We start from the raw sequence: 25,123 nt of genomic DNA, 5'->3' as shown, positions 1-25,123 counted from the left end.
TGTATTTTTTTAGTAGAGACAGGGTTTCACTATTTGTCCAGGCTGGTCTTGAACTCCTGACCTCATGATCTGCTTACCTCGGCCTCTCAAAGTGCTGGGATTACAGGTTTGAGCCACCATACCCGGCCTTAAGTTGATTTCTATGCACGGCATTAAGGCAACAATCCAATTTCATTATTTTGTATGTGAATGTCCAGTTTTCCCGACACTATTTGAAGAGATTTTACTACATTTTTTTTTTGTTTTACAATTTTCCTTTATGATTTCCAACATGTGTGTTGGAAAGGCCTTCTCGACCACAAAATCACAAAAGTATTATCATGTTTTCTTTAGTACTTTATTGTTTTCCATGTGAACCTTTAAGTTTCTCCCCACCTACTCCCACAGAAAAAGGGATATTCAACTGTCCCATACTATTTTTTGAATAACCTAACTCTCCCTTTGTTTCTACTAACAGAGGTTTCTTTTTGGCTACAAGTAACAATATACATATACTGAAAGTGAATGGAACAATATAAAGAATATCTCACATAACAAAAAGTCCACAGGTAAAGCAGTTCCCAGACTGGTTAATTCAGAAGCACAATTCAGGTGCTTTCTATCCACATCCTGCTATCCTCAGTGTGATAGCTTTCATCTCCATACTTGTCCTTTCATGGCCATCAGAAGGCCGTTGCAGATTAGCTTCAAACATCCATATCACATATCTTCACTGAGAAGCAGAAAAGGGATGCCGGCAAATCCCTATCTTTTATCAGTTGTTAAGAGCAACAGAAAATTTCTTATTCAAAGTCTTCAGACTTCCTTTATCTCATTAGCCGAGATTCCATCAAATGATCAGGCAAGCCAATACCATGATTGGCACAGAATCTAATCAACACTCACCCTCTCTGGACTAGGGAAGCACCCTATTCTACAGCACAAGGCAGCCATACAGAGTTTTAGACCAAAAAGAAAAAAGAAAAAAACATGGGGCTTTGTCAGTAAGGAAGGGAGAACGAAACGGCTGATGGGTTGGCATATGAATGTCTAACAAACCAACTTATCTGAACCCACCTTTTTCACACACACAATTCCCACACCTGTTTTATTTTGAAGCTCTCTACTATGTTCTATTTTGATCTTCTGTGTCATTAGCTATTCCTGGGTCTTTATGACTTTTAACTTAATAAACTTTATATATGTATATTTGGTAGGAACTTTCCTAAATTTTTTCAAAATTAAAATTTTTTCTCCAAAATATGTGAGAATTAGGATTGCAGTCATGCATTAGTTAGCAAAGGGGATACATTCTGAGAAATGCATCATCATTAGGAGATTTTTAAATTGTACAATCACAGAGTGTATTTACACAAACTTAGATGGTATGATCTACTATACACCTAGGCTATGGCCTTTTGCTCCTAGGCTACAAACCTGTACAGCATATTATTGTAGTGAACACTGTAGGACACTGTAACACAATGGTAAGTACTTGCATATCTAAACATAAAGAAGGTACAGTAAAAATACAGTATTGTAATCTTATGGAACCACCACCATATATGTGGTCGGTCATTGACTGAAACATCATTATAGGGCACGCATCTAGAATTTAATAAACCAAGGTAAACAAGTATCTTTGTAATACTGTACCCTTCCATGAAAGGAAAATGGTATGCCTCTAACTTGAGTTTTCTTTAATGTTCTAAAGTACATTTGTATAGTTTTTATTTCATGTTTTTAATATAATGTTTGGTTTATAGTCAATCTTCTTAATCTGCCATTTCTATGGCAGAGTATCAAAATATCTTGTTTGGTGTGTCAGTCACCCCCTTCTGCAGAGTTCCCTGTCACACAAATACATGCAAAAGGGTAATAAATAAATGGAAAACAAAGTATAGTTTTAGTAATCAAAACATGCAAGGTTCTAACAAAAGCTGGAGATATCTGCTTATGCCAGATAATTTAAGTAAGAGAAAGTAAGTAGAAGAGGTGGTAAGAAAGATATATCAGATGAGCACTGACCCCAAACCACTAAGATGATATGGTCCTAAAAATGTCAGAATGACTAATCCAATTATCCACCTCTCTGCTCAGCTGGAAGAGTAAAGAAGGCAATAAAGATGTTAGACCCTTTACCAGGACTTCCATGCACGGGGAGAGAAGCTGAAAGTCAAAACTGTAACAGGAATAAATACAAAAATTCTTTCCAAACATACCTAATATTCTTTGGCCCTAGAGTCACTGAATTCACATTTAAACTAATCTATATTTCATTTTGATTACATTAATGGAGCTCTGAAGGAATGAAACATATTAAAGCAAAATTAAATTTATAAACAATTTAGGCAGTCATATATGTATTTATATATACACATATACAATGTATATATGAAATCCTTATACAGGTGGAGAAATTCTTAATAAATTATAAGCAATAAAATAAAAAAATTTAGTATGTTTGCTTTTTAAAATAAAACAAATTCATACTTTATCAAAATTTGTTCATTCTTATCACAAATGATTCTATTGGTACATAATTTTCTCTCATGCTAATTCAACAAACCCTGAGCTTTGTTTCTCCATCTATGGCTAAATACATATCACTCTAACCAAATAAAAAGGTTTAAAATAAGTGTCCTACATCTTGGTGTCTGGTTATTTGAAATCAGGTTTTCATTTTGAATAGTTTTGGTTAAGTGTATGTCATGGCAGAATATCCCTTTATCTCCTTTGAGGTGATCTGTGTTAAACTGATAAAAATACATGCTTACTCCTGCACAAACATCAAACAATTAAATCATCACTACTTGAAATACTTTTACATGAATAATTTATCTCTTTACACTGTTGAAGCCTTGCATTTCAGAATGTTCTACAGCTTCTGTATCATCACCTGAAATTTGCCTAAAAAAAAAACATACAAATAATTATTTGATTTTTAGATACAAAGAAAACAAGTCTAAACAACAATTTTCTGTTCCATATAGGAAATAGTTTCAGTCAAGAAATTTGCTATGTCAAAAACCTTTTCACATTCTTCATAATATTCAATAAAGTCAATTCTATTTTTTCTTTTCTTTTTTGAGACAGATTCTTGCTCTGTCACCCAGGCTGGAGTGCAGTGGTGCGATCTCAGCTCACTGCAACCTCCACCTCCCGGGTTCAAGTGATTCTCTTGTCTCAGCCTCCTGAGTAGCTGGGACTACAGGCGTCCGCCACCACGCCCAACTAATTTTTGTATTTTTTTTAGTAGAGACAGGGATTCATCGTATTGGCCAGGCTGGTCTCAAACTCCTCACCTCGTGATAAGCCCATCTTGGCCTCCCAAAGTGCTGAGATTACAGGTGTGAGCCACCACGCCTAGCCAATCAATTCTATTTTTTGGGGATGATTATATGGTTTGTGAGTAAGCACTTTCATTTCTCTTTATGAATCCTACATTTGGGTACAGTATTTCATTACTAATGATCACTGTAAATGGAAATATAATAAAGTTCAAGTCCACTTTTTTCTCAGTTGGTAGCTCTGGTGAAAAGATCTTTAGGGAGACATTTAGTGATAAAAGAGTATCTGGTTTTACTTAGCTGTATATAATAGATGTATCTTAAACAATTGTTTAAAAATAGCATTTTCAATGTTCTAGGGAAATCTGCTATCTTAAAACAGTGCACAAGATATTCAGAAGAATATCTTTAAAAAAGTTAAAGTTTAAATAACTTTAGAAGAGTTAAAAATCATCCCTTAAATTGTCTTATAAATTTGGATTTCTTTAGTCCATTATTCAAAAATTACTGAACATGAATATAGTATGCTACATATTACTAAATGTTACATTGATAAAACTAAAATGAAAGTTTCAGCATTTTAAATTTCCTCTCAATTAAAAAAAAAAAAAGACCTGAAAACAAATTACTAAAACATCTGTAAGAAAAGTGAATTCAACTTACAAGCAGGCATTGAAGACACTTCAGCTGTTACAATACTTTTTATTCCCAAGTTTGATAAGCCACCTCTGATTAAACCACATGTAAATGCTAAATACTAAAAGGAAAAAAAATTATTAAAAATAGTAAGGATTTACTAAAATCGTAAAGCTATTGATAAATACATTACATGATTTATCATCAGTAAGTCACTCCTGTTTTAAAAAAGGATTTTGGAAGATTGTTTAAGTTACTGAAAAATATTGATAGATTTCACAGCTCCCCGGAAACTAAAGCATGGACATAGGACTTAAGACTTAAGCCCAGCCAATTAAGCACTCCAGACCAGGACTGTGAATCTAGAGTCACTGACAAAAACAAGCCAGAAACAGATAGGAATTAGTTCTGGAGGCAGTAAAGCTAGTTTGTGTCTACAGTCCATGCTGCCCACAGCATTATAAGTAGATACATTCTGTGGAGTGACTTGGCTATCTTACTGGCTGCCTTAAACTCCCCTGGTTATTGCCTACTTTTTGAGCTTATCAAATAGAGAATTTCTTTCCTCTATTTACAACCAAGAATCTTGACTTTTTCAAGACTTACAGCTTGCCACAACAAAGAATTATCTGGTTGAAAGTATCAACAGTTATTTAAATAACAATATATTTAAATAAATATAAATAATATAAAATATTATTATCTTACAAATAATATACATAAATGGGTACTAAAAAGTAACTAGATCTGAGTCATGAAATTCTAAGCAGAAGAGTTCTTAGAGATTGTTTATCCCAAGAGTTCTTAATCTGGGAATTTGTGACCCCTATGAAAATAAAAACCATGCATATGTGCGTATTTATGGGGAAAGGTGTTCCAATTCTCAAAGATGTCCATAACTCAAAATAGTTAGAAATCACTGAATTGGTCTAACTTACTCTTTTCACAGCTGAAGAAACCAAGATCCCAAAAAGTTAAGTGAGAACCAGAAACATTAAGTTAGATGTTAGTAAAAAAGAGAAAATACGCCAGGCGCGGTCTGCAATCCCAGCACTTTGGGAGATCTCTGTAATCACGCCTGTAATCCCAGCACTTTGGGAGGCTGAGGCAGGCGGATCATGAGGTCAGGAGTTCGAGACTAGCCTGGCCAACATGGTGAAATCCCGTCTCTACTAAAGATACAAAAAATTAGCCAGGCATGGTGGTGCACATCTGTAATCCCAGCTACTCAGGAGGCTGAGGCAGAAGAATTGCTTGAACACAGGAGGCGGAGGTTGCAGTGAGCTGAGATGGCACCATTGCAGTCCAGCCTAGGAGGCAGGCCAAGACTCCATCCAAAAAAAAAAAAGGCAGAAAATACATACATTAACCATAAAAATATAATTAGAGCCTGGATACCCCAAAAATATAGAAAATAGGCAATCAGGCCAGATGCGGTGGGAGGCCGACGTGAGGTGATCACTTGAGCCCAGGAGTTCAAGACGAGCCTGGACAACATAGTGAGATCCCATCTCTACAAAAATTTTGTTAAAAATTAGCCAGGCATGGTGGCCCATACCTGCAATCCTACCTCCTTGGGTGACTGAAGTGGGAGGATCATTTAAGCCTGGGGGGTCAAGGTCAAGATAGGCCATATTGCACCACTACACTCCAGCCCGGATGACAGAGCAAGACCTTATCTTTTTTTTTTTTTTTTTTTTTTTTGAGACGGAGTCTCGCTCTGTCGCCCAGGCTGGAGTGCAGTGGCCAGATCTCAGCTCACTGCAAGCTCCGCCTCCCAGGTTCACGCCATTCTCCTGCCTCAGCCTCCCGAGTAGCTGGGACTACAGGCGCCCGCCACCTCGCCCGGCTAGTTTTTTGTATTTTTTAAGTAGAGACGGGGTTTCACCGTGTTAGCCAGGATGGTCTCGATCTCCTGACCTCATGATCCGCCCGTCTCGGCCTCCCAAAGTGCTGGAATTACAGGTTTGAGCCACCGCGCCCGGCCGCAAGACCTTATCTTAAAAAAAAAAAGGAAGTGATCTACCATACATCTACATTTCACTGTCATTTAGTTATAGTGTTTCTTTTTTGTGATGGAGTTTCGCTCTTGTACCCCAGACTGGAGAGCAATGATGGCACGATCTCGGCTCACTGCAACTTCTGCCTCCCGGGTTCAAGTGATTGTCCTGCCTCAGACTCCCGAGTAGCTGGCATTGCAGGCGCTTGCCACAACGCTCAGCTAATTTTCATAGTTTTAGTAGAGATGGGGTTTCACCATGTTGGCCAAGCTGGTCTTGAACTCCTGACCTCGGGTAATCACCTGCCTTGGCCTCCCAAAGTGCTAGGATTGCAGGTGTAAGTCATAGCACCTGGCCAGTGTTTCTTTAATTGGTCACTCTATGACTATTTTGCTACAGTTTAGTGTTATTGTAACATGTCTCTCATTTCACAGAAAACTCTTTAAACAAAAAAGAACACCTTAAAACATATTTTTAATTCAACAGTCTGTTATGATTAGCATTGTACTTTTCCCTGTAGTCCTACTATTAACAGAAACCCCAAATATTATTAATTAATTATTCCATTAAATACCTTAGATGCATGTTCTAAATATTGTTTTCCTGCAGACATCTGAGTAAGCAGGCGAAATTTGTTGTCCTGAAGTACATAGATGCCCTGTTCCAAAAATAGAAAAAATATCCAAAGTCAATGTAGCTAGCAATCCTTAAAGTTATTTTATTCTTATGAAACAATGTAAGAGTTTTTTAAAGTTATTAAAAGTCTCCTTCCCATTGGCCAAATTTTCTTTTTCTGTTCTTGGGAGACAGGGTCTCCTCTGTCACCCAGGGTAGATTGCAGTGGCACATTACGCCTCACTGCAGCCTCCAACTCCAGGCTCAATCGATCCTCCCACCGCAGGCTCCCAAGTAGCTGGGACTACAGGTGTGCATCACTATGCCCTGCTAATTTTTATATTTTTCTATAGATACAGGGTTTCACCATGTTGCCTAGGCTGGTCTCAAACTCCTGGGCTCAAGCAATCTGCCCACTTTGACCTCCCAAAGTGCTGGGATTACAGGCATGAGCCCACGTGCCCAGCCTGGTCAAATTTTGTTTAAATGAAGGAGTTTTGCAATGTTCAAGCTGAAGAGTTGCAAGTTCAATATTTTCACAACACTAATATCTACTGAACGGTTTTATACACTAAAGATACAAAGACTATATGAGACATAGTCCCTATCCTTAAAAACTCATAGTCTAGTATGATGGAATCATTAATATTATGTCCACATGAAATAAGCTGTTGGTTTGTTTGTATATTTATTTATTGAGACGTGAGCTCTCACTCTGTTGCCTAGGCTGGAGTGTGATGGTGCAATCACAGCTCACTGCACCCTTAAACACCTGGGTGTTTGAGCAATTCTCTAGGCTCAGCCTCCCGAGTAGCTGGGACCACAGGCACACACCACCACACCTGGCTCGTTTTATTAATTTTCTGTAGAAAGGGGGTCTCCCTATGTTGCCTAGACTGGTCTTGAACTCCAGGGCTCAAGTAATCCTCTTGCCTCAGCCTTCCAAAGTGGTGAAATCACAGGTATGAGTCAACACATTTGACCTAATTTTTATTTTTATTTATTTATTTGAGACAGAGTTTCACTCTTGTTGCCCAGGCTGGAGTGCAATGGCTCAATCTCAGTTCACCACAACCTCCACCTCCTGGGTTCAAGTGATTCTCCTGCCTCAGCCTCCCAAGTAGCTGGGATTACAGGCATGCGCCACCACACCCAACTAATTTTGTATTTTTAGTACAGATGGGGCTTCACCATATTGGCAGGACTGGTCTTGAACTCCCAACCTCAGGTGGTCCGCCGGCCTCGACCTCCCAAAGTGCTGAGATTACAGGCGTGAGCCACCGCACCTGGATTTATTTATTTACTTACTTATTTATTTGAGACAGAGTCTTGCTCTGTCGCCCAGGCTGGAGTGCAGTGTCATGACCTAGGGTCACTGCAACCTCTGCCTCTCGGGTTCAAGCAATTCTCCTTCCCCAGCCTCCTGAGTGGCTGGGACAATAAGCGTGCACCACCATTCCTGGCTAATTTTTTGTATTTTTAGTAGAGACAGGGTTTCACCATGTTGGCCAGGCTGGTCTCGAACTCCTGACCTCAAGTGATCTGCCCACCTCAGCCTCCCAAAGTGCTGGGATTACAGGGGTGAGCCACCGCACCCAGCCTTATCTAAATCATGTCTAGAAAGTAAAACATCAGAGTCATTTCTTCCCATTAGCATTCCCCGTAATTCCAAGCTAACGTTGGTACAAAATGAATTTTTAGGAGAGACAGGGTTTCACCACATTGGCCAGGCTGGTCTCAAACTCCTGAACTCAGGTGATCTGCCCACCTCAGCCTCCCAAAGTGCTGGGATTATAGGGGTGAGCCACCGCACCCAGCCTTATCTAAATCATGTCTAGAAAGTAAAAAATCAAGAGTCATTTCTTCCCATTAGCATTTCCCCTAATTCCAAGCTAAAGTTGGTACAAAATGAATTCTAGGCCAGGCACAGTGGCTCACACCTGTAATCCCAGCACTCTGGGAGGGCAAGGCAGGAGGATCCACTGAGCATAGGAGTTTGAGACCAGTCTGGACAACATAGTGAGACACTGTCTCTAATTAAAAATAAATACACAGATAAATAAATAAATAAATAATCCTATTGAGAGTACTAGATACATTTCTTTAATTTTTTTACTTAATCAAAATTCCAAACTACTCTATTTCCTTGAAGTTCATAAAATAAAATCTAATGAAGCTGGGAGTGGTGGTGCATGCCTATAATCCCAGCTATGCAAGAGGCTGAGGCCAAAGAATTACTTGAGTCCAGGAGCTCGAGACCAGTCTGGGCAACATAGCGAGACTCTGTCTCCCTTTTAAAATTTTAATAAATACATAGTCTTCCATGTAATCTATTAATTTTGTAGTAAGAAAATCTTTTGGCCGGGCGCGGTGGCTCAAGCCTGTAATCCCAGCACTTTGGGAGGCCGAGACGGGCGGATCACGAGGTCAGGAGATCGAGACCATCCTGGCTAACCCGGTGAAACCCCGTCTCTACTAAAAATACAAAAAACTAGCCGGACGAGGTGGCGGGCGCCTGTAGTCCCAGCTACTCAGGAGGCTGAGGCAGGAGAATGGCATAAACCCGGGAGGCGGAACTTGCAGTGAGCTGAGATCCAGCCACTGCACTGCAGCCCAGGCGACAGAGCAAGACTCCGTCTCAAAAAAAAAAAAAAAAAAGAAGAAGAAAATCTTTTAAGAGTAGAAAATATGACAGCAGTAATAATCCAGGAGTTATTTAAGAGTAAAATATGCTTTATAAATTAGACCTTAGAAATGACTATAAAGAATCTCTTCCTGCCACCCAAGATGCCCAAAGGAAAGGCCAACGTGAAAGAGGTGGCTCCAGCCCTTGCTGTCATGAAGAAACAGGAGGCCAAGAAAGTGGTGAATCCCGGTCAGGCATGGTGGCTCACGTCTGTACTCCCAGCACATTGGGAGGCTGAGGCAGGCGGATCACTTGAGGTCAGCAGTTCGTAGCAGCCTGGCCAGCATGGTGAAATCCCATCTCTACTAAAAATACAAAAATTAGCTGGAGTGGTGGCACATGCCTGTAGTCCCAGCTACCTGGGAGCCTGAGGCAGAATGGCTTGAACCCGGGAGGTGGAGGTTGCGGTGAGCCGAGATCGCACCATTGCACTCTAGCCTGGGCAACAGAGCAAGACTCCGTCTCAAAAAAAAAAAAAAGAAAAGAAAAAGAAAGTGGTGAATCTCCTGTATGAGAAAAGGCCTAAGAATTCTGGCATTGGACAGGACATCTACCCAAAACGGACCTCACTCGCTTTGTGAAATGGCCCCGCTGTATCAGGTTGCAGTGGCATAAAGCCATCCTCTTATAAGCAGCTGAAAATGCCTCCTACAATTAACCAGTTCACCCAGGCCCTGCACCGCCAAACAGCTACTTATCTGCTTAAGCTGTCCCACAAGTACAGACCAAAGACAAAGCAAGAAAATAAGCAGAGGCTGTTGGCCTGGGATGAAAACAAAGCTGCAGGCAAAGGGGATGTCCCCACTAAGAGACCACTTGTCCTCCAAGCAGGAGTTTAACACCATCACCACCTTGAAGGAGAACACGAAGGCTCAGCTGGTGGTGACTGTACACTATGTGGATCCCATCAAGGTGGTTGTCTTCCTGCCTGTCTTGTGTCATACAATGGGGGTCCCTTCCTGCATTATCAAGGGGAAGGCAAGCCTAGGACATCTAGTCCACAAGAAGCCCTGCACCACTGTCGCCTTTACACAGATTAACTCGGAGGACAATGGAGCTTAGGTTCAGCTGGTGGAAGCTATCAGAACCAATTACAACGACAGACACGATGAGATCAGCTGTCACTGGGGAGGCAATGTCCTGGGTCCCAAGTCTGTGGCTTGAATTGCCAAGCAGGAAAAGGCAAGCTAAAGAACCTGCTACCAAACTGGGTTAAATATACACTGTTGAGTTTTCTGTATATAAAAATAATTAAAATAATACAAATTCTTCAAAAAAAAAAAGAAATGACTAAAGACATAAAGGTGATATATTTTTGGTTCTGCATATTATCACCCCTAATGAACAGTAACTAAGGAACCAAATACTAAAAGCTATTATCATCCTGACTTTTGCTACTTTAAAAAACTTAACATAGCATATAACTGGGTGAAAGGAACAGCTATCATTACTGATAACTGTCCCTTTGTCTTTATTCAGTTCACACTATTGGAAGAAAAAACTAATAACCTATTAATAACATAAAAATACTAGAAAGTTAACCAGAAATTATTTTAGGTTTTAAATAAGTCACTAAAATACGATATTTATATTAAGTTAAAGAACTTTAAAATATAGGCCTTAATTAATTTAATTACCTGATGATTTGTCCTTAGATTGTCGATTTGTTTCTTGAATACCGTAGTCCAAAAATCTTTACAAATGAACTTCATGATATCCAACTCATCCTTGAACCTTGCAGTATCTTTTGTAAACCTAAAAAGATCAACTAGAAGTAATACAGTATTTATTCTCCAAAAAAAGCAAGAGGGACTAATTATTAACTAATTTCCAAATGCCGGAACAGCACTGAACATTTATTGGGTTTTTTATTTTTAATGTTAATTATTTTTTGAGACAGGGTCTGGCTCTGTTGCCCAGGTTAGAGTGCAGTAACATGATCTCGGCTCATTGCAATGTCTACCTCCCTCCCAGACTCAAGCCATCCTCCCACCTCAGCCTCCCTCACAGCTGAGACCACAGGCACATGTCACCATGCCCAGCTAATCTGTATATTTTTGTAGAGACGGGGTCCCAGTTTGTTGCCCTAGCTGGTCTCAAACTCCTGAGCTCAAGCAATTATCCCATCTTGGCCTCCCGAAGTCCTGGGATTACAGGCATGAGCCACCACACCTGGCTGAACACTTAACACTCATAAAGTCATAAGCACCAGGCAACGTGATCCTATCTCAATGGATTCACATTACGTTATATAAATTATGAGGCCTCAAATTAGTCTAACATTATAGCCAAAATTTCAGGTGCAATGCATTCTAGCACATCAAAAAAACCACAAAAGAACAAAGAGCTGAGCATTATCATGACATTGTTACATAAAATATACTCAGAGTTTAACTATTCAAGTAGTGAGAAATACTAAAAAGAATTGATCTATAAGTTCAAAGATAATTATACGCATAAACATAGACTATAGTTACTTCAATCCTATGTACATAAAAATTCAATGCAAGTTAAAGAACCTAGTAGATCTTAAGCTGAAAACGCAGTAAGATTTTAGATTGTTGTTTCAATAGCTTCAGGAAGAAAGTCTAAAATAGCTTCAGGAAGAAAGTCTAAAATACATAAAACATATATTTTCTTTAAACATTAAAATAAAACTTGAATAAACAAGTTAAAAAGGCATTGGATCTAAAAATAAATTTTAATTTTTGAAGTAAAGAGAAGAAATAACATTCAGGAATTAAAATTAAAATATCTCAAGTTTTATGCAATCTTTTGAAATAGATCATCTTTGTTTATAACCTACCTGCAAGAAAATTTTCAAATCCAACCTGCTCACCTTTCTATCAATCCTTGTCCCACTCGAAACCCCATGTTTTCCAGCTTAGTAATACATCGTCCATTTTCCTGTTTTAAAAAATAATAGTTTCAAATACTTTTAGAATGCTAGGATGTTAGTATTCAGAAACTGTTTTACAACTTGGTTAAAAATATTAATATAAACATTTATCATTTTTTCCCTGAAACATTTTAAGAAAAAGTGAATTATAAGGTAGATTTTATTTATTTTATTTTACTTTTACTAACTTTACTTACTTTTTACTATTTTTTTGATAAAGTTCAATTCATAATTCAGTTAACATATACATAAATAACCTAAAAACTTCAATAGAAGGATACATTTTTAAAATTTATTTTATTTTGAGATGGAGTCTCACTCTGTCGCCTAGGCTGCAGTACAATGGGGTCATCTCGGTTCACGGCAACCTCCACCTACAGGGTTCAAGTGATTCTCCTGCCTCAGGTTCCCAAGTAGCTGGAATTATAAGCACCCACCACCATGCCTGGCTAATTTTTGTATTTTTAGTAGAGAAAATACCAAAATACAAAATGTTGGCCACGCTGGTCTCAAACTCCTGACCTCAAGTGATCCACCTGCCTCGGCCTCCCAATGCGGGGATTACAGGCATGAAGCCACTGCACCCAGACAGAAAGACACATTTTAAAACCACTTGGAAGCCCATCTCTATAGAAGTGATTTTCCCAGGATAGTAACCAGATGTAACCTAACCCAACAACATCTTAACTGGCAGAGGTTCAACGGGCTGAAGCTTTGTGCTCCTCCCCGACACCAAGTTTTAAAATACAAACAAACCCCTCAAGGTGCAGTGGCTCATGCCTGTCATCCCAGCACTTTGGGAGGCCAAGGCAGGAGGATCACTTGAGCTCAGTGGCTCAAGACCAGCCTGGGCAACATAGCAAGACCACATCTCTACTAAAAATAAAAATAGTTGGGCACGGTAGCATGTGCCATTTTGGAGGCTGATGCAGGAGGATTGCTTGAGTCCAAGAAGTTGAGGCTGCAGTGAGCTGTGATCACGTCATTGCACTCCAGCCTGGGCAACAGGTTGAGCAAGGGACCCTGTCTCAAAAAAAAAAAAAAAAAAAGAAAAGAAAAGAAAAAAGAAAGAAATAGAAAGAGAGAGAGAGAAGAAAAAGAAAAGAATTTCATTATTGTTTCTTCTTAGAAGAAAACTCCAACCTACTTATGAGACCAACCACAACACAATGAAAAGTTGCACTAACTACTTCAGAATATTAGTAACAGCTGATGTTGGTACAAATAACTGATATTTATTCTAGAGTCCTTATAAATAAAATCCCACAGTTAGCATTTGCATCATCAGCTAGAGGGTTAGTTAACGCGTAGTAGAATGAGGACTTACTCAAGGTGTAATACACAGCATTTTACTACTATGAAAACAAATGTAGTACAGTTAGGAGAAAACCAAGTGGATTCTTAAGTTACACACATCTTAATGACAAGACTCCCCACCGTTTGTCAATGTAAAACAATTTTTAAATGTTGACACTACAATATTTAAAATAGCTATCATAAACACACATAATGTATTCCATGCTAGGTGTGTGTTTGTTTGTTTAAGGAAACTGTAAGTTATACTGTGGATAAAAGGCTTGTATCTTCACTCTTGAAAAGGCCCACATCCTACCACAGTAATGCATGGTCAGACTTAGCCCCAAATGTTAAACACCTGGATCAAGACATAACCAGTTATATTGCAAAAGGAACCTGTATACATTTATTTATCAACTCTAGTTCCTTAATAGCTACCTAACAAGTCATTAACATACAGAAACATGCGTCATGACAACCAAGAAATATCACCCATCCCTTCTGCATATCAACAACTTGTCACTCCTGAGCAACAGTGCTTATATCACTGAGGTCTATGAACAGTCACTTTTCACATTCATCCCAAGAGACAGAATGACTTACGCAGAAATGCAACATATTATAAATAATTTCTCACCAAAAAGTCACAAATTAAACCAAAATATTTTACAGAATTTATATAAAATGCCTTAAAATTAGTCCATTTTAAGAGAATTCCCCTTTATGAATAGTTTGATAAACATTGATTTGGAGGGTTAGAACACTGTTTCTTTTATCTCACCTCAAATCTTATGGAAGTTTATTTTGCTATACTGAAAATCTGTAAAACTTTATTTCACTTAAAAAAGCTTTTCATAATTTAAAAAAAAAAAAAAAGACACATAATCCTGTTAGCGAGAAATGGATTTTATACATCTTGTCAGACATAAACAGCATGGTTTTTATAGATCTTTTTATGTCTGAAAAAAATCTCTAAAAATCACTTCTGGATGACAGGATTATGTATCTTTTACATTTTTCATGATGAAAAATTTCAAGTACACTCAAAGTAGGGACACTAATATGAACCCTCATATACCCGTATTTCAGTATGGGTTCTGATTATGAAGACTACCACATAACTGTTATTTATATAATTTTTGCTTATTATGTACTTTCAATTTTCCCCCCACCATAAATACACTGCAGCAGAAAAAGAAAGTTATTTTTAGCCTAAATGATTCAAAACTATGAACTTCCTTTCTCTTATATGATTAGTCCATCTCTTAAAATTATCGGGCCTGAGTAGAACAGCTCTGTTCATTTTAATCAGGATTAACCCACTGGAAAAAAAAAAAAAAGAAAGGCATTTTTAAAAGAAGAAAAAATATTATTCTAGACAAGAGTCAGAAGAGGGCCAGGTGCAGTGGCTTATGCCTGTAATCCCAGCACTTTGGGAGGCCAAGGCGGGCAGATCACCTGAGGTCAGAAGTTCAAGAACAGCCTGGTCAACATGGTGAAACTCTACTAAAAACACAAAAACATTAGTCAGGCATGGTGGCCGGCACCTGTGATTACAGATATTCAGGAGGCTGAAGCAGGAGAATCGCTGGAACCCAGGAGGCGGAGGTTGCAGTGAGCTGAGATCACACCACTGCACTCTAGCCTGGGAGACAAAAGCAAAATTCCATCTCAAAAAAAAAGGAGAGAAGAGGAAAGGTAAGAAGGGAGGGGAAAATGAAGAGAACTGAATACACAAGTGATTGGGGGGACCAGGGGGTTATAACAAAAAAGTAAAAGGGGTGTGTTAACTGTTCGAGAGGGAAAAGGAAGGCTAGCTTTGCACAAACAGTAAACACTGATGTCAATAATAAAGTCAGGCTGGGCGGAGCAAGATGGCCGAATAGGAACAGCTCCAGTCTCCAACTCCCAGCGCGAGCGACACAGAAGACCGGTGATTTCTGCATTTTCAACTGAGCTTTGAAGACAGCAGTGGATCTCCCAACACAGAGGTTGAGATCTGAGAACGGACAGACTGCCTGCTCAAGTGGGTCACTGACCCCTGAGTAGCCTAACTGGGAGACATCCCCCACTAGGGGCAATCTGACACCCCACACCTCACAGGGTGGAGTACACCCCTGAGAGGAAGCTTCCAAAGTAAGAATCAGACAGGTACACTTGCTGTTCAGCAATATTCTATCTTCTGCAACCTCTGCTGCTGATACCCAGGCAAACAGGATCTGGAGTGGACCTCAAGCAACCTCCAACAGACCTATAGCTGAGGGTCCTGACTGTCAGAAGGAAAACTATCAAACAGGAAGGACACCTATACCAAAACCCCATCAGTACGTCACCATCATCAAAGACCAGAGACAGATAAAACCACAAAGATGGGGAAAAAGCAGGGCAAAAAGCTGGAAATTCAAAAAATAAGAGCGCATCTCCCCCTGCAAAGGAGCGCAGCCCATCGCCAGCAACGGATGGAAGCTGGTCAGAGAATGACTTTGACGAGATGAGAGAAGAAGGCTTCAGTCCATCAAAATTCTCAGAGCTAAAGGAGGAATTACGTACCCAGCGCAAAGAAACTAAAAATCTTGAAAAAAGAGTGGAAGAATTGACAGCTAGACTAATTAATGCAGAGAAGGTCATAAACGAAATGACAGAGATGAAAACCATGACACGAGAAATACGCGACAAATGCACAAGCTTCAGTAACCGACTCGATCAACTGGAAGAAAGAGTATCAGCGATTGAGGATCAAATGAATGAAATGAAGTGAGAAGAGAAACCAAAAGAAAAAAGAAGAAAAAGAAATGAACAAAGCCTGCAAGAAGTATGGGATTATGTAAAAAGACCAAATCTACGTCTGATTGGGGTGCCTGAAAGTGAGGGGGAAAATGGAACCAAGTTGAAAAACACTCTTCAGGATATCATCCAGGAGAACTTCCCCAACCTAGTAGGGCAGGCCAACATTCAAATTCAGGAAATACAGAGAACGCCACAAAGATACTCCTCCAGAAGAGCAACTCCAAGACACATAATTGCCAGATTCACCAAAGTTGAAATGAAGGAAAAAATCTTAAGGGCAGCCAGAGAGAAAGGTCGGGTTACCCACAAAGGGAAGCCCATCAGACTAACAGCAGATCTCTCGGCAGAAACTCTACAAGCCAGAAGAGAGTGGGGGCCAATATTCAACATTCTTAAAGAAAAGAATTTTAAACCCAGAATTTCATATCCAGCCAAACTAAGTTTCATCAGTGAAGGAGAAATAAAATCCTTTACAGATAAGCAAATGCTTAGAGATTTTGTCACCACCAGGCCTGCCTTACAAGAGACCCTGAAGGAAGCCCTAAACATGGAAAGGAACAACCGGTACCAGCCATTGCAAAAACATGCCAAAATGTAAAGACCATCGAGGCTAGGAAGAAACTGCATCAACTAACGAGCAAAATAACCAATTAATATCATAATGGCAGGATCAAGTTCACACATAACAATATTAACCTTAAATGTAAATGGACTAAATGCTCCAATTAAAAGACACAGACTGGCAAACTGGATAAAGAGTCAAGACCCATCAGTCTGCTGTATTCAGGAGACCCATCTCACATGCAGAGACATACATAGGCTCAAAATAAAGGGATGGAGGAAGATCTACCAAGCAAATGGAGAACAAAAAAAAGCAGGGGTTGCAATCCTAGTCTCTGATAAAACAGACTTTAAACCATCAAAGATCAAAAGAGACAAAGAAGGCCATTACATAATGGTAAAGGGATCAATTCAACGGGAAGAGCTAACTATCCTAAATATATATGCACCCAATACAGGAGCACCCAGATTCATAAAGCAAGTCCTTAGAGACTTACAAAGAGACTTAGACTCCCATACAATAATAATGGGAGACTTCAACACTCCACTGTCAACATTAGACAGATCAACGAGACAGAAAGTTAACAAGGATATCCAGGAATTGAACTCATCTCTGCACCAAGCGGACCTAATAGACATCTATAGAACTCTCCACCCCAAATCAACAGAATATACATTCTTCTCAGCACCACATCGCACTTATTCCAAAATTGACCACATAATTGGAAGTAAAGCACTCCTCAGCAAATGTACAAGAACAGAAATTATAACAAACTGTCTCTCAGACCACAGTGCAATCAAACTAGAACTCAGGACTAAGAAACTCAATCAAAACCGCTCAACTACATGGAAACTGAATAACCTGCTCCTGAATGACTACTGGGTACATAATGAAATGTAGGCAGAAATAAAGATGTTCTTTGAAACCAATGAAAACAAAGATACAACATACCAGAATCTCTGGGACACATTTAAAGCAGTGTGTAGAGGGAAATTTATAGCACTAAATGCCCACAACAGAAAGCAGGAAAGATCTAAAATTGACACTCTAACATCACAACTAAAAGAACTAGAGAGGCAAGAGCAAACACATTCAAAAGCTAGCAGAAGGCAAGAAATAACTAAGATCAGAGCAGAACTGAAGGAGATAGAGACACAAAAAACCCTCCAAAAAATCAATGAATCCAGGAGTTGGTTTTTTGAAAAGATCAACAAAATTGACAGACCACTAGCAAGACTAATAAAGAAGAAAAGAGAGAAGAATCAAATAGATGCAATAAAAAATGATAAAGGGATATCACCACCGACCCCACAGAAATACAAACTACCATCAGAGAATACTATAAACACCTCTACGCAAATCAACTAGAAAATCTAGAAGAAATGGATAATTTCCTGGACACTTACACTCTCCCAAGACTAAACCAGGAAGAAGTTGAATCCCTGAATAGACCAATAGCAGGCTCTGAAATTGAGGCAACAATTACTAGCCTACCCACCAAAAAAAGTCCAGGACCAGATGGATTCACAGCTGAATTCTACCACAGGTACAAGGAGGAGCTGGTACCATTCCTTCTGAAACTATTCCAATCAATAGAAAAAGAGGGAATCCTCCCTAACTCATTTTATGAGGCCAACATCATCCTGATACCAAAGCCTGGCAGAGACACAACAAAAAAAGAGAATTTTAGACCAATATCCCTGATGAACATCGATGCAAAAATCCTCAATAAAATACTGGCAAACCGGATTCAGCAGCACATCAAAAAGCTTATCCACCATGATCAAGTGGGCTTCATCCCTGGGATGCAAGGCTGGTTCAACATTCGCAAATCAATAAACATAATCCAGCATATAAACAGAACCAAAGTCAAGAACCACATGATTATCTCAATAGATGCAGAAAAGGCTTTTGACAAAATTCAACAGCCCTTCATGCTAAAAACGCTCAATAAATTCGGTATTGATGGAACCTACCTCAAAATAATAAGAGCTATTTATGACAAACCCACAGCTAATATCATACTGAAGGGGCAAAAACTGGAAAAATTCCCTTTGAAAACTGGCACAAGACAGGGATGCCCTCTCTCACCACTCCTATTCAACATAGTCTTGGAAGTTCTGGCTAGGGCAATCAGGCAAGAGAAAGAAATAAAGCATATTCAGTTAGGAAAAGAAGAAGTCAAATTGTCCCTGTTTGCAGATGACATGATTGTATATTTAGAAAACCCCATCGTCTCAGCCCAAAAGCTCCTTAAGCTGATAAGCAACTTCAGCAAAGTCTCAGGATACAAAATTAATGTGTAAAAATCACAAGCATTCTTATACACCAGTAACAGACAAACAGAGAGCCAAATCAGGAATGAACTTCCATTCACAATTGCTTCAAAGAGAATAAAATACCTAGGAATCCAACTTACAAGGGATGTAAAGGACCTCTTCAAGGAGAACTACAAACCACTGCTCAGTGACATCAAAGAGGACACAAACAAATGGAAGAACATACCATGCTCATGGATAGGAAGAATCAATATCATGAAAATGGCCATACTGCCCAAGGTTATTTATAGATTCAATGCCACCCCCATCAAGCTACCAATGACTGTCTTCACAGAATGGGAAAAAACTGCTTTAAAGTTCATATGGAACCAAAAAAGAGCCCACATTGCCAAGACAATCCTAAGTCAAAAGGACAAAGCTGGAGGCGTCACGCTACCTGACTTCAAACTATACTACAAGGCTACAGTAACCAAAACAGCATGGTACTGGTACCAAAACGGAGCTATAGACCAATGGAACAGAACAGAGTCCTCAGAAATAACACCACACATCTACAGCCATCTGATCTTTGACAAACCTGAGAGAAACAAGAAATGGGGAAAGGATTCCCTATTTAATAAATGGTGCTGGGAAAATTGGCTAGCCGTAAGTAGAAAGCTGAAACTGGATCCTTTCCTTACTCCTTATACGAAGATTAATTCAAGATGGATTAGAGACTTAAATGTTAGACCTAATACCATAAAAACCCTAGAAGAAGATCTAGGTAGTACCATTCAGGACATAGGCATGGGCAAGGACTTCATGTCTAAAACACCAAAAGCAACAGCAGCAAAAGCCAAAATTGACAAATGGGATCTAATTAAACTAAAGAGCTTCTGCACAGCAAAAGAAACTACCATCAGAGTGAACAGGCAACCTACAGAATGGGAGAAAATTTTTGCAATCTACTCATCTGACAAAGGGCTAATATCCAGAATCTACAAAGAACTCAAACAAATATACAAGAAAAAAACAAACAACCCCATCAAAAAGTGGGCAAAGGATATGAACAGACATTTCTCAAAAGAAGACATTCATACAGCCAACAGACACATGAAAAAATGCACATCATCACTCGCCATCAGAGAAATGCAAATCAAAACCACAATGAGATACCATCTCACACCAGTTAGAACGGCAATCATTAAAAAATCAGGAAACAACAGTTGTTGGAGAGGATGTGGAGAAATAGGAACACTTTTACACTGTTGGTGGGATTGTAAACTAGTTCAACCATTATGGAAAACAGTATGGCAATTCCTCAAGGATCTAGAACTAGATGTACCATATGACCCAGCCATCCCATTACTGGGTATATACCCAAAGGATTATAAATTATTCTACTACAAAGACACATGCACACGTATATTTATTGCAGCACTATTCACAATAGCAAAGACTCGGAATCAACCCAAATGTCCATCTGTGACAGACTGGATTAAGAAAATGTGGCACATATACACCATGGAATACTATGCAGCCATAAAAAAGGATGAGTTTGCGTTCTTTGTAGGGACATGGATGCAGCTGGAAACCATCATTCTTAGCAAACTATCACAAGAACACAAAACCAAACACCACATGTTCTCACTCATAGGTGGGAACTGAACAATGAGATCACTTGGACTCGGGAAGGGGAACATCACACACTGGGGCCTATCATGGGGAGGGGGGAGGGGGGAGGGATTGCATTGGGGAGTTATACATGATATAAATGATGAATTGATGGGTGCTGACGAGTTGATGGGTGCAGCACACCAACATGGCACAAATATACATATGTAACAAACCTGCACGTTATGCACATGTACCCTAGAACTTAAAGTATAATAAAAAAAAAAAAAAAAAAAAAAAAAAATCTCTATTATAGATGGATCATTTGAATAAGAATAGAATTTGCTTCATTTCCAATAACCTTCCAAATGTATAATGCCTATCCTTCTTGTGGGTAAACTGGCAGTACCTTTTTTTGAATGTCATACAGACACCTCAAAAGTTCAAGCTGCCCCAAAATAACTCATTATCTTACCTCCTTATTTTTTTATTCTCCTTTATTCCCTTTTCTGATTAATAGCACCACCATCCAAACCAGCTGCGCAAGCTAAAAACCTGACGATAATTTTCAACTCCTACTCCCATCCTTAAACAAGACCTACAGAATTTCACTTTCTACCTCTCAAATCTGTTACCTGCTTTTCTCACTATCCCTGTCTTAATTCAGATCGTCATCATCTCCTGCAGTGACTCCCGTAATAAAGGATTTTTCCCCTACAAGGATCTTCCCTATCTAGCCCAAACACTGGATTACTTTTCTAAAATGCAAATGATCCACATCATTCCCTTCCTTAAAAATATGCCCTTGAAAAGATCCGAATTCTTTAATTACACAGAGCTTTTTTTTTTTTTTTTTTTTTTTTTTTTTTTTTTTTTTTTTTTTTGAGACGGAGTCTTGCTCTGCCGCCCAGGCTGGAGTGCAGTGGCCAGATCTCAGCTCACTGCAAGCTCCGCCTCCCGGTTTACGCCATTCTCCAGCCTCAGCCTCCCGAGTAGCTGGGACTACAGGCGCCCGCCTCGTCGCCCGGCTAGGTTTTTTTTGTATTTTTTAGTAGAGACGGGATTTCACCGTATTAGCCAGGATGGTCTCGATCTCCTGACCTCGTGATCCGCCCGTCTCGGCCTCCCAAAGTGCTGGGATTACAGGCTTGAGCCACCGCGCCCGGCCTACACAGAGCTTTCTAACTTCACCTCTCAATTCTTCTTACTCTCCCTCTATTCAGTCTAGTCACAAAGAAATGCTTAAGTGTCTTTAAATCCACCACTCTTTCATACCTCTAAGTCTTTATCTTTGCCTAGGATACATTTCCTATCTCCACTCTCCACCCATTTTTTATCAATAGCATTAAAGAAAGGGCTCCTGACTTGAGCACGACTTTAGAATATTTCTAAAATCCGTTACAACTCCATGATTCTACCAGCCAATACTTAAGTGTTAACTACTCATTAAATCACTATTCCCTAAAGGCTGTGAGGCAGAAGTTTTATTTTATTTATCTAGCAGTGTCAGCAGCGACAGGCCCACAATGACTGAATAAGGACCCCCACATATTACAAGTAACCGCTACATACTATCACATTTCGGATTAAGTTACATTTTAAAAAAAAAAAGTAATCTCTACAACTCTACAAGGATGGGGCCATTGTTCCATTCACTACTACATACATCCCTGGCACCTAGAACTAGCTCTGACATAACAGGCACTAAATAAATACTTTCTGAAATAATTCGTGTTCCCTAATTATCCTAACGCCTGCAAACTTTCCCCTGCAAACTCAACCTTCATTAGGCTTCAGTTCTCAAATTGTGTGGAGTTGCACTGAGCATTAGGAATGAGGAAGGAGGGACAGGTCTGTCCAGTGCATGGCTGAAGTGCTGGAGGTACCAGCAAAACTAAGTAGGGGTGTCAAAAATCAGCTCTGCAGTTAACCCTCCCGTAAACAATGGCAGGGACAACACTAGAAGTACCAAAATCTGTGGGGTGCAAGACAAACGTACGGGAATAGACAAAAAGCAATCAAATGCAATATACGAAAGAGAAAACGATGAAAGATGACGGTTCAAAGGAGACAACTGACAGGTTCCAGGGTTTAGGATACCTGGAGGTGGACCATTTTGTGTACACCTCGGGAGGCATCGGGTGGCATGGGACGGGGGTTGAAGGAACGCACTGAGGGAAAACAAGGTGTGTCACCGCAAAAGGACCGCAAGGGCGTGTGGCAGCACTCACCACCTCCCCCTGCTCCGCGGACTTGTACACTCCAGACACCATCTCGTTATGGAGAAGCAAAAACAACGCCTCATCCGCCATTTCCTGCTAATTCTTCCAAGCTCCGAGTTTTGGCTCCCGCTTGAGCTGGTCTGGGGATTCCGGCTCGCGCCTTGAGCGACCTGGCCGGCGCCGCGACTCCGTCAGGCCGCCATTCTGTCCCTGTGGCTAAGAGACCGAGGTATTCACAGAGCTTCCCAAAGGCTGGTACTGAAGTGAGTCTGGTACTGGAAACAGCCCACACTCCGAGGCTACCAAGTGCTAGGGGACGAACGAAAGTTTGACAGGAGCTCTAACCCAAGCGAACCAGCTGAGATGCCATCCGGCCGCTGGGCGGGGACAAAAAAACAACTTCCGGTCCCCTCTACCCCGGCATTCGGCCAGCTCTATGATCACTGAGTTCCTCTCTCCCAAGCCCGGAGAAGCCAACGCCCGGCTATGAGGAAGGTTCTCCTCCCACCACGATGTCCCGGGCGGACCAAGATAAGATAAGACTTAGAGACCTCCCTCCTGGCCCGGGCACGATGGCTCACGCCTGTAATCCCAGCACTTTGGGAGGCCGAGGCGGGTGGATCACCTGAGGTCGGAAGTTCAGACCAGCCTGAAAAACCTCGTCTCTACTAAAAAAACAAAATTAGCCGGGTCTGGTGGCGCATGCCTGTAATCCCAGCTACAGGCATGCGCCTGGCATGAGCCTGAGGCAGGAAAATCGCTTGAACCCGGCAGGCGGACGTTGCGGTGAGCTGAGATCGCGCCATTGCACTCAAGCCTGGGCAACAGGAGTGAAACTCCGTCTCAAAAAAAAAAAAAAAGAGCTCCCGCGGCCACCTTCGTGTTAATTAGCAATAGAAGTTAAAAAAAATTCACAATAATTTATATTGGCTTCATCAAAAGCATTCACTTCTCGCCGTATGTTCTTCAAATATGAAAAGTTGTAAAAAGAGTTTAAAATATAATACATTTTCAGAGTTCAAATTTTTTAAATATTGAGAAGTTATCCCAATTCCTATTGAATTAAGCCCGGGTATACAGAAAGAATTACAGCCGTTTTGACCACCAGGAATTTTCCTGTTAGTGGGGTGCAAGGGACAAGGGAAGTGGAGCAAGCGAAAAACAAGATACACTTGAACCGGAAAATACAGACTAATCAGAGGATTAGGTGAAAAGTGCTACAGAATTCAGAAAAGCGATGTCACTGCAGGATGGAGTTCCTAATCATTTACAGCAGTCTGAGACAACTGTAGGAATTGTCTCACTGCATATGCAAATAAATATACATGCTACATCATAGTATATACATCTTAAATTTAGCAAATTCAACATTAAGCATGTTGCTTAGCCTGTGATTAGTTATTTCCTTGGTAATTCACAAAACAAATATTTTTCCCCAATTATCCCAGTTGTTTCCCCCAAATTAACATTTTGAGTTTTCTCAAATTGTTAACAATAACCTCTCAACTTTTCATGCCTGAGCCGGGCGCGGTGGCTCATGCCTGTACATTCCAGCACTTTGGGAGGCCGAGGCCTGGGGAGGATCACGAGGTCATGAGTTTGACAGCAGCCTGGCCAACATGGTGAAATCCCGTCTCTACTAAAAATACAAAAATTAGCCGGGCGTGGGGGCAGGTGCCTGTAATCCCAGCTACTCGGGAGGCTGAGGCAGGAGAATCACTTGAACCCGTGAGGCGGAGGTTGCAGCAAGCAGAGATTGCGCTACTACACTCCAGCCTGGGCAACACAGCAAGACTTCGTCTCAAAAACCCACACACACACACACACAGACACACACACTTCATGCCCTTTCACAAGAATTTAAGATCATGTTCCAAAATTTTAATTGTGGTAGGGTTTTTTTTAAACACGTCCCTTCTAATATTTGAATCAGTTTATTCCATTCATCACATAAATCCAGTATAAAAGTTCCACTTAAGCCTTTGAAAACACTAAATTGTCTAATTTTGAAGAGTATTTTGCAATGGTAATCTTAATTTTTCCAGCACTAAATTTTCCCTTATGTGAAATCAGGTCCTTTATGTGTAGATTACATTCTTGCCCTCATCACTACCACCAAGAAAAAGGTGTCCAAGTTCACCACATAAGTCAAAAAGTAAGTAATTGGCCAATTTATCAAGGTTGACTTCTCCAACCACAATAACATGAGGCTTTTAAAGTATGTTTTTGGATAGAAAGGAAACTGATATTTAATGAGGACCCACTAACCATTGAACACA

The 25,123-nt window shown here is 40.1% G+C and overlaps 1 protein-coding gene across 1 annotated transcript; it reads right to left on the bottom strand.

Annotated features, from left to right (window-relative positions):
• Positions 1 to 315: 315 nt before the first annotated feature.
• On the bottom strand, positions 316 to 23,464 carry TRAPPC6B (trafficking protein particle complex 6B). Its single transcript, XM_010356635.2, has 6 exons — positions 22,854 to 23,464; positions 12,046 to 12,113; positions 10,844 to 10,961; positions 6,480 to 6,563; positions 3,933 to 4,026; positions 316 to 2,889 (listed from the first exon to the last, which is right to left on the bottom strand). The coding sequence occupies exons 1-6, from the start codon at positions 22,932 to 22,934 to the stop codon at positions 2,858 to 2,860; spliced, it is 477 nt and encodes a 158-aa protein (XP_010354937.1). The 5' UTR covers positions 22,935 to 23,464; the 3' UTR covers positions 316 to 2,857.
• Between the last annotated feature and the right edge of the window lie 1,659 nt (positions 23,465 to 25,123).

The sequence above is a fragment of the Rhinopithecus roxellana genome, chromosome 5, assembly GCF_007565055.1.
Source record: "Rhinopithecus roxellana isolate Shanxi Qingling chromosome 5, ASM756505v1, whole genome shotgun sequence".
NCBI lineage: Eukaryota > Metazoa > Chordata > Mammalia > Primates > Cercopithecidae > Rhinopithecus > Rhinopithecus roxellana.
Note: the sequence above shows the minus strand (reverse complement) of the source record. Positions and strands in the feature narration are given on the sequence as shown.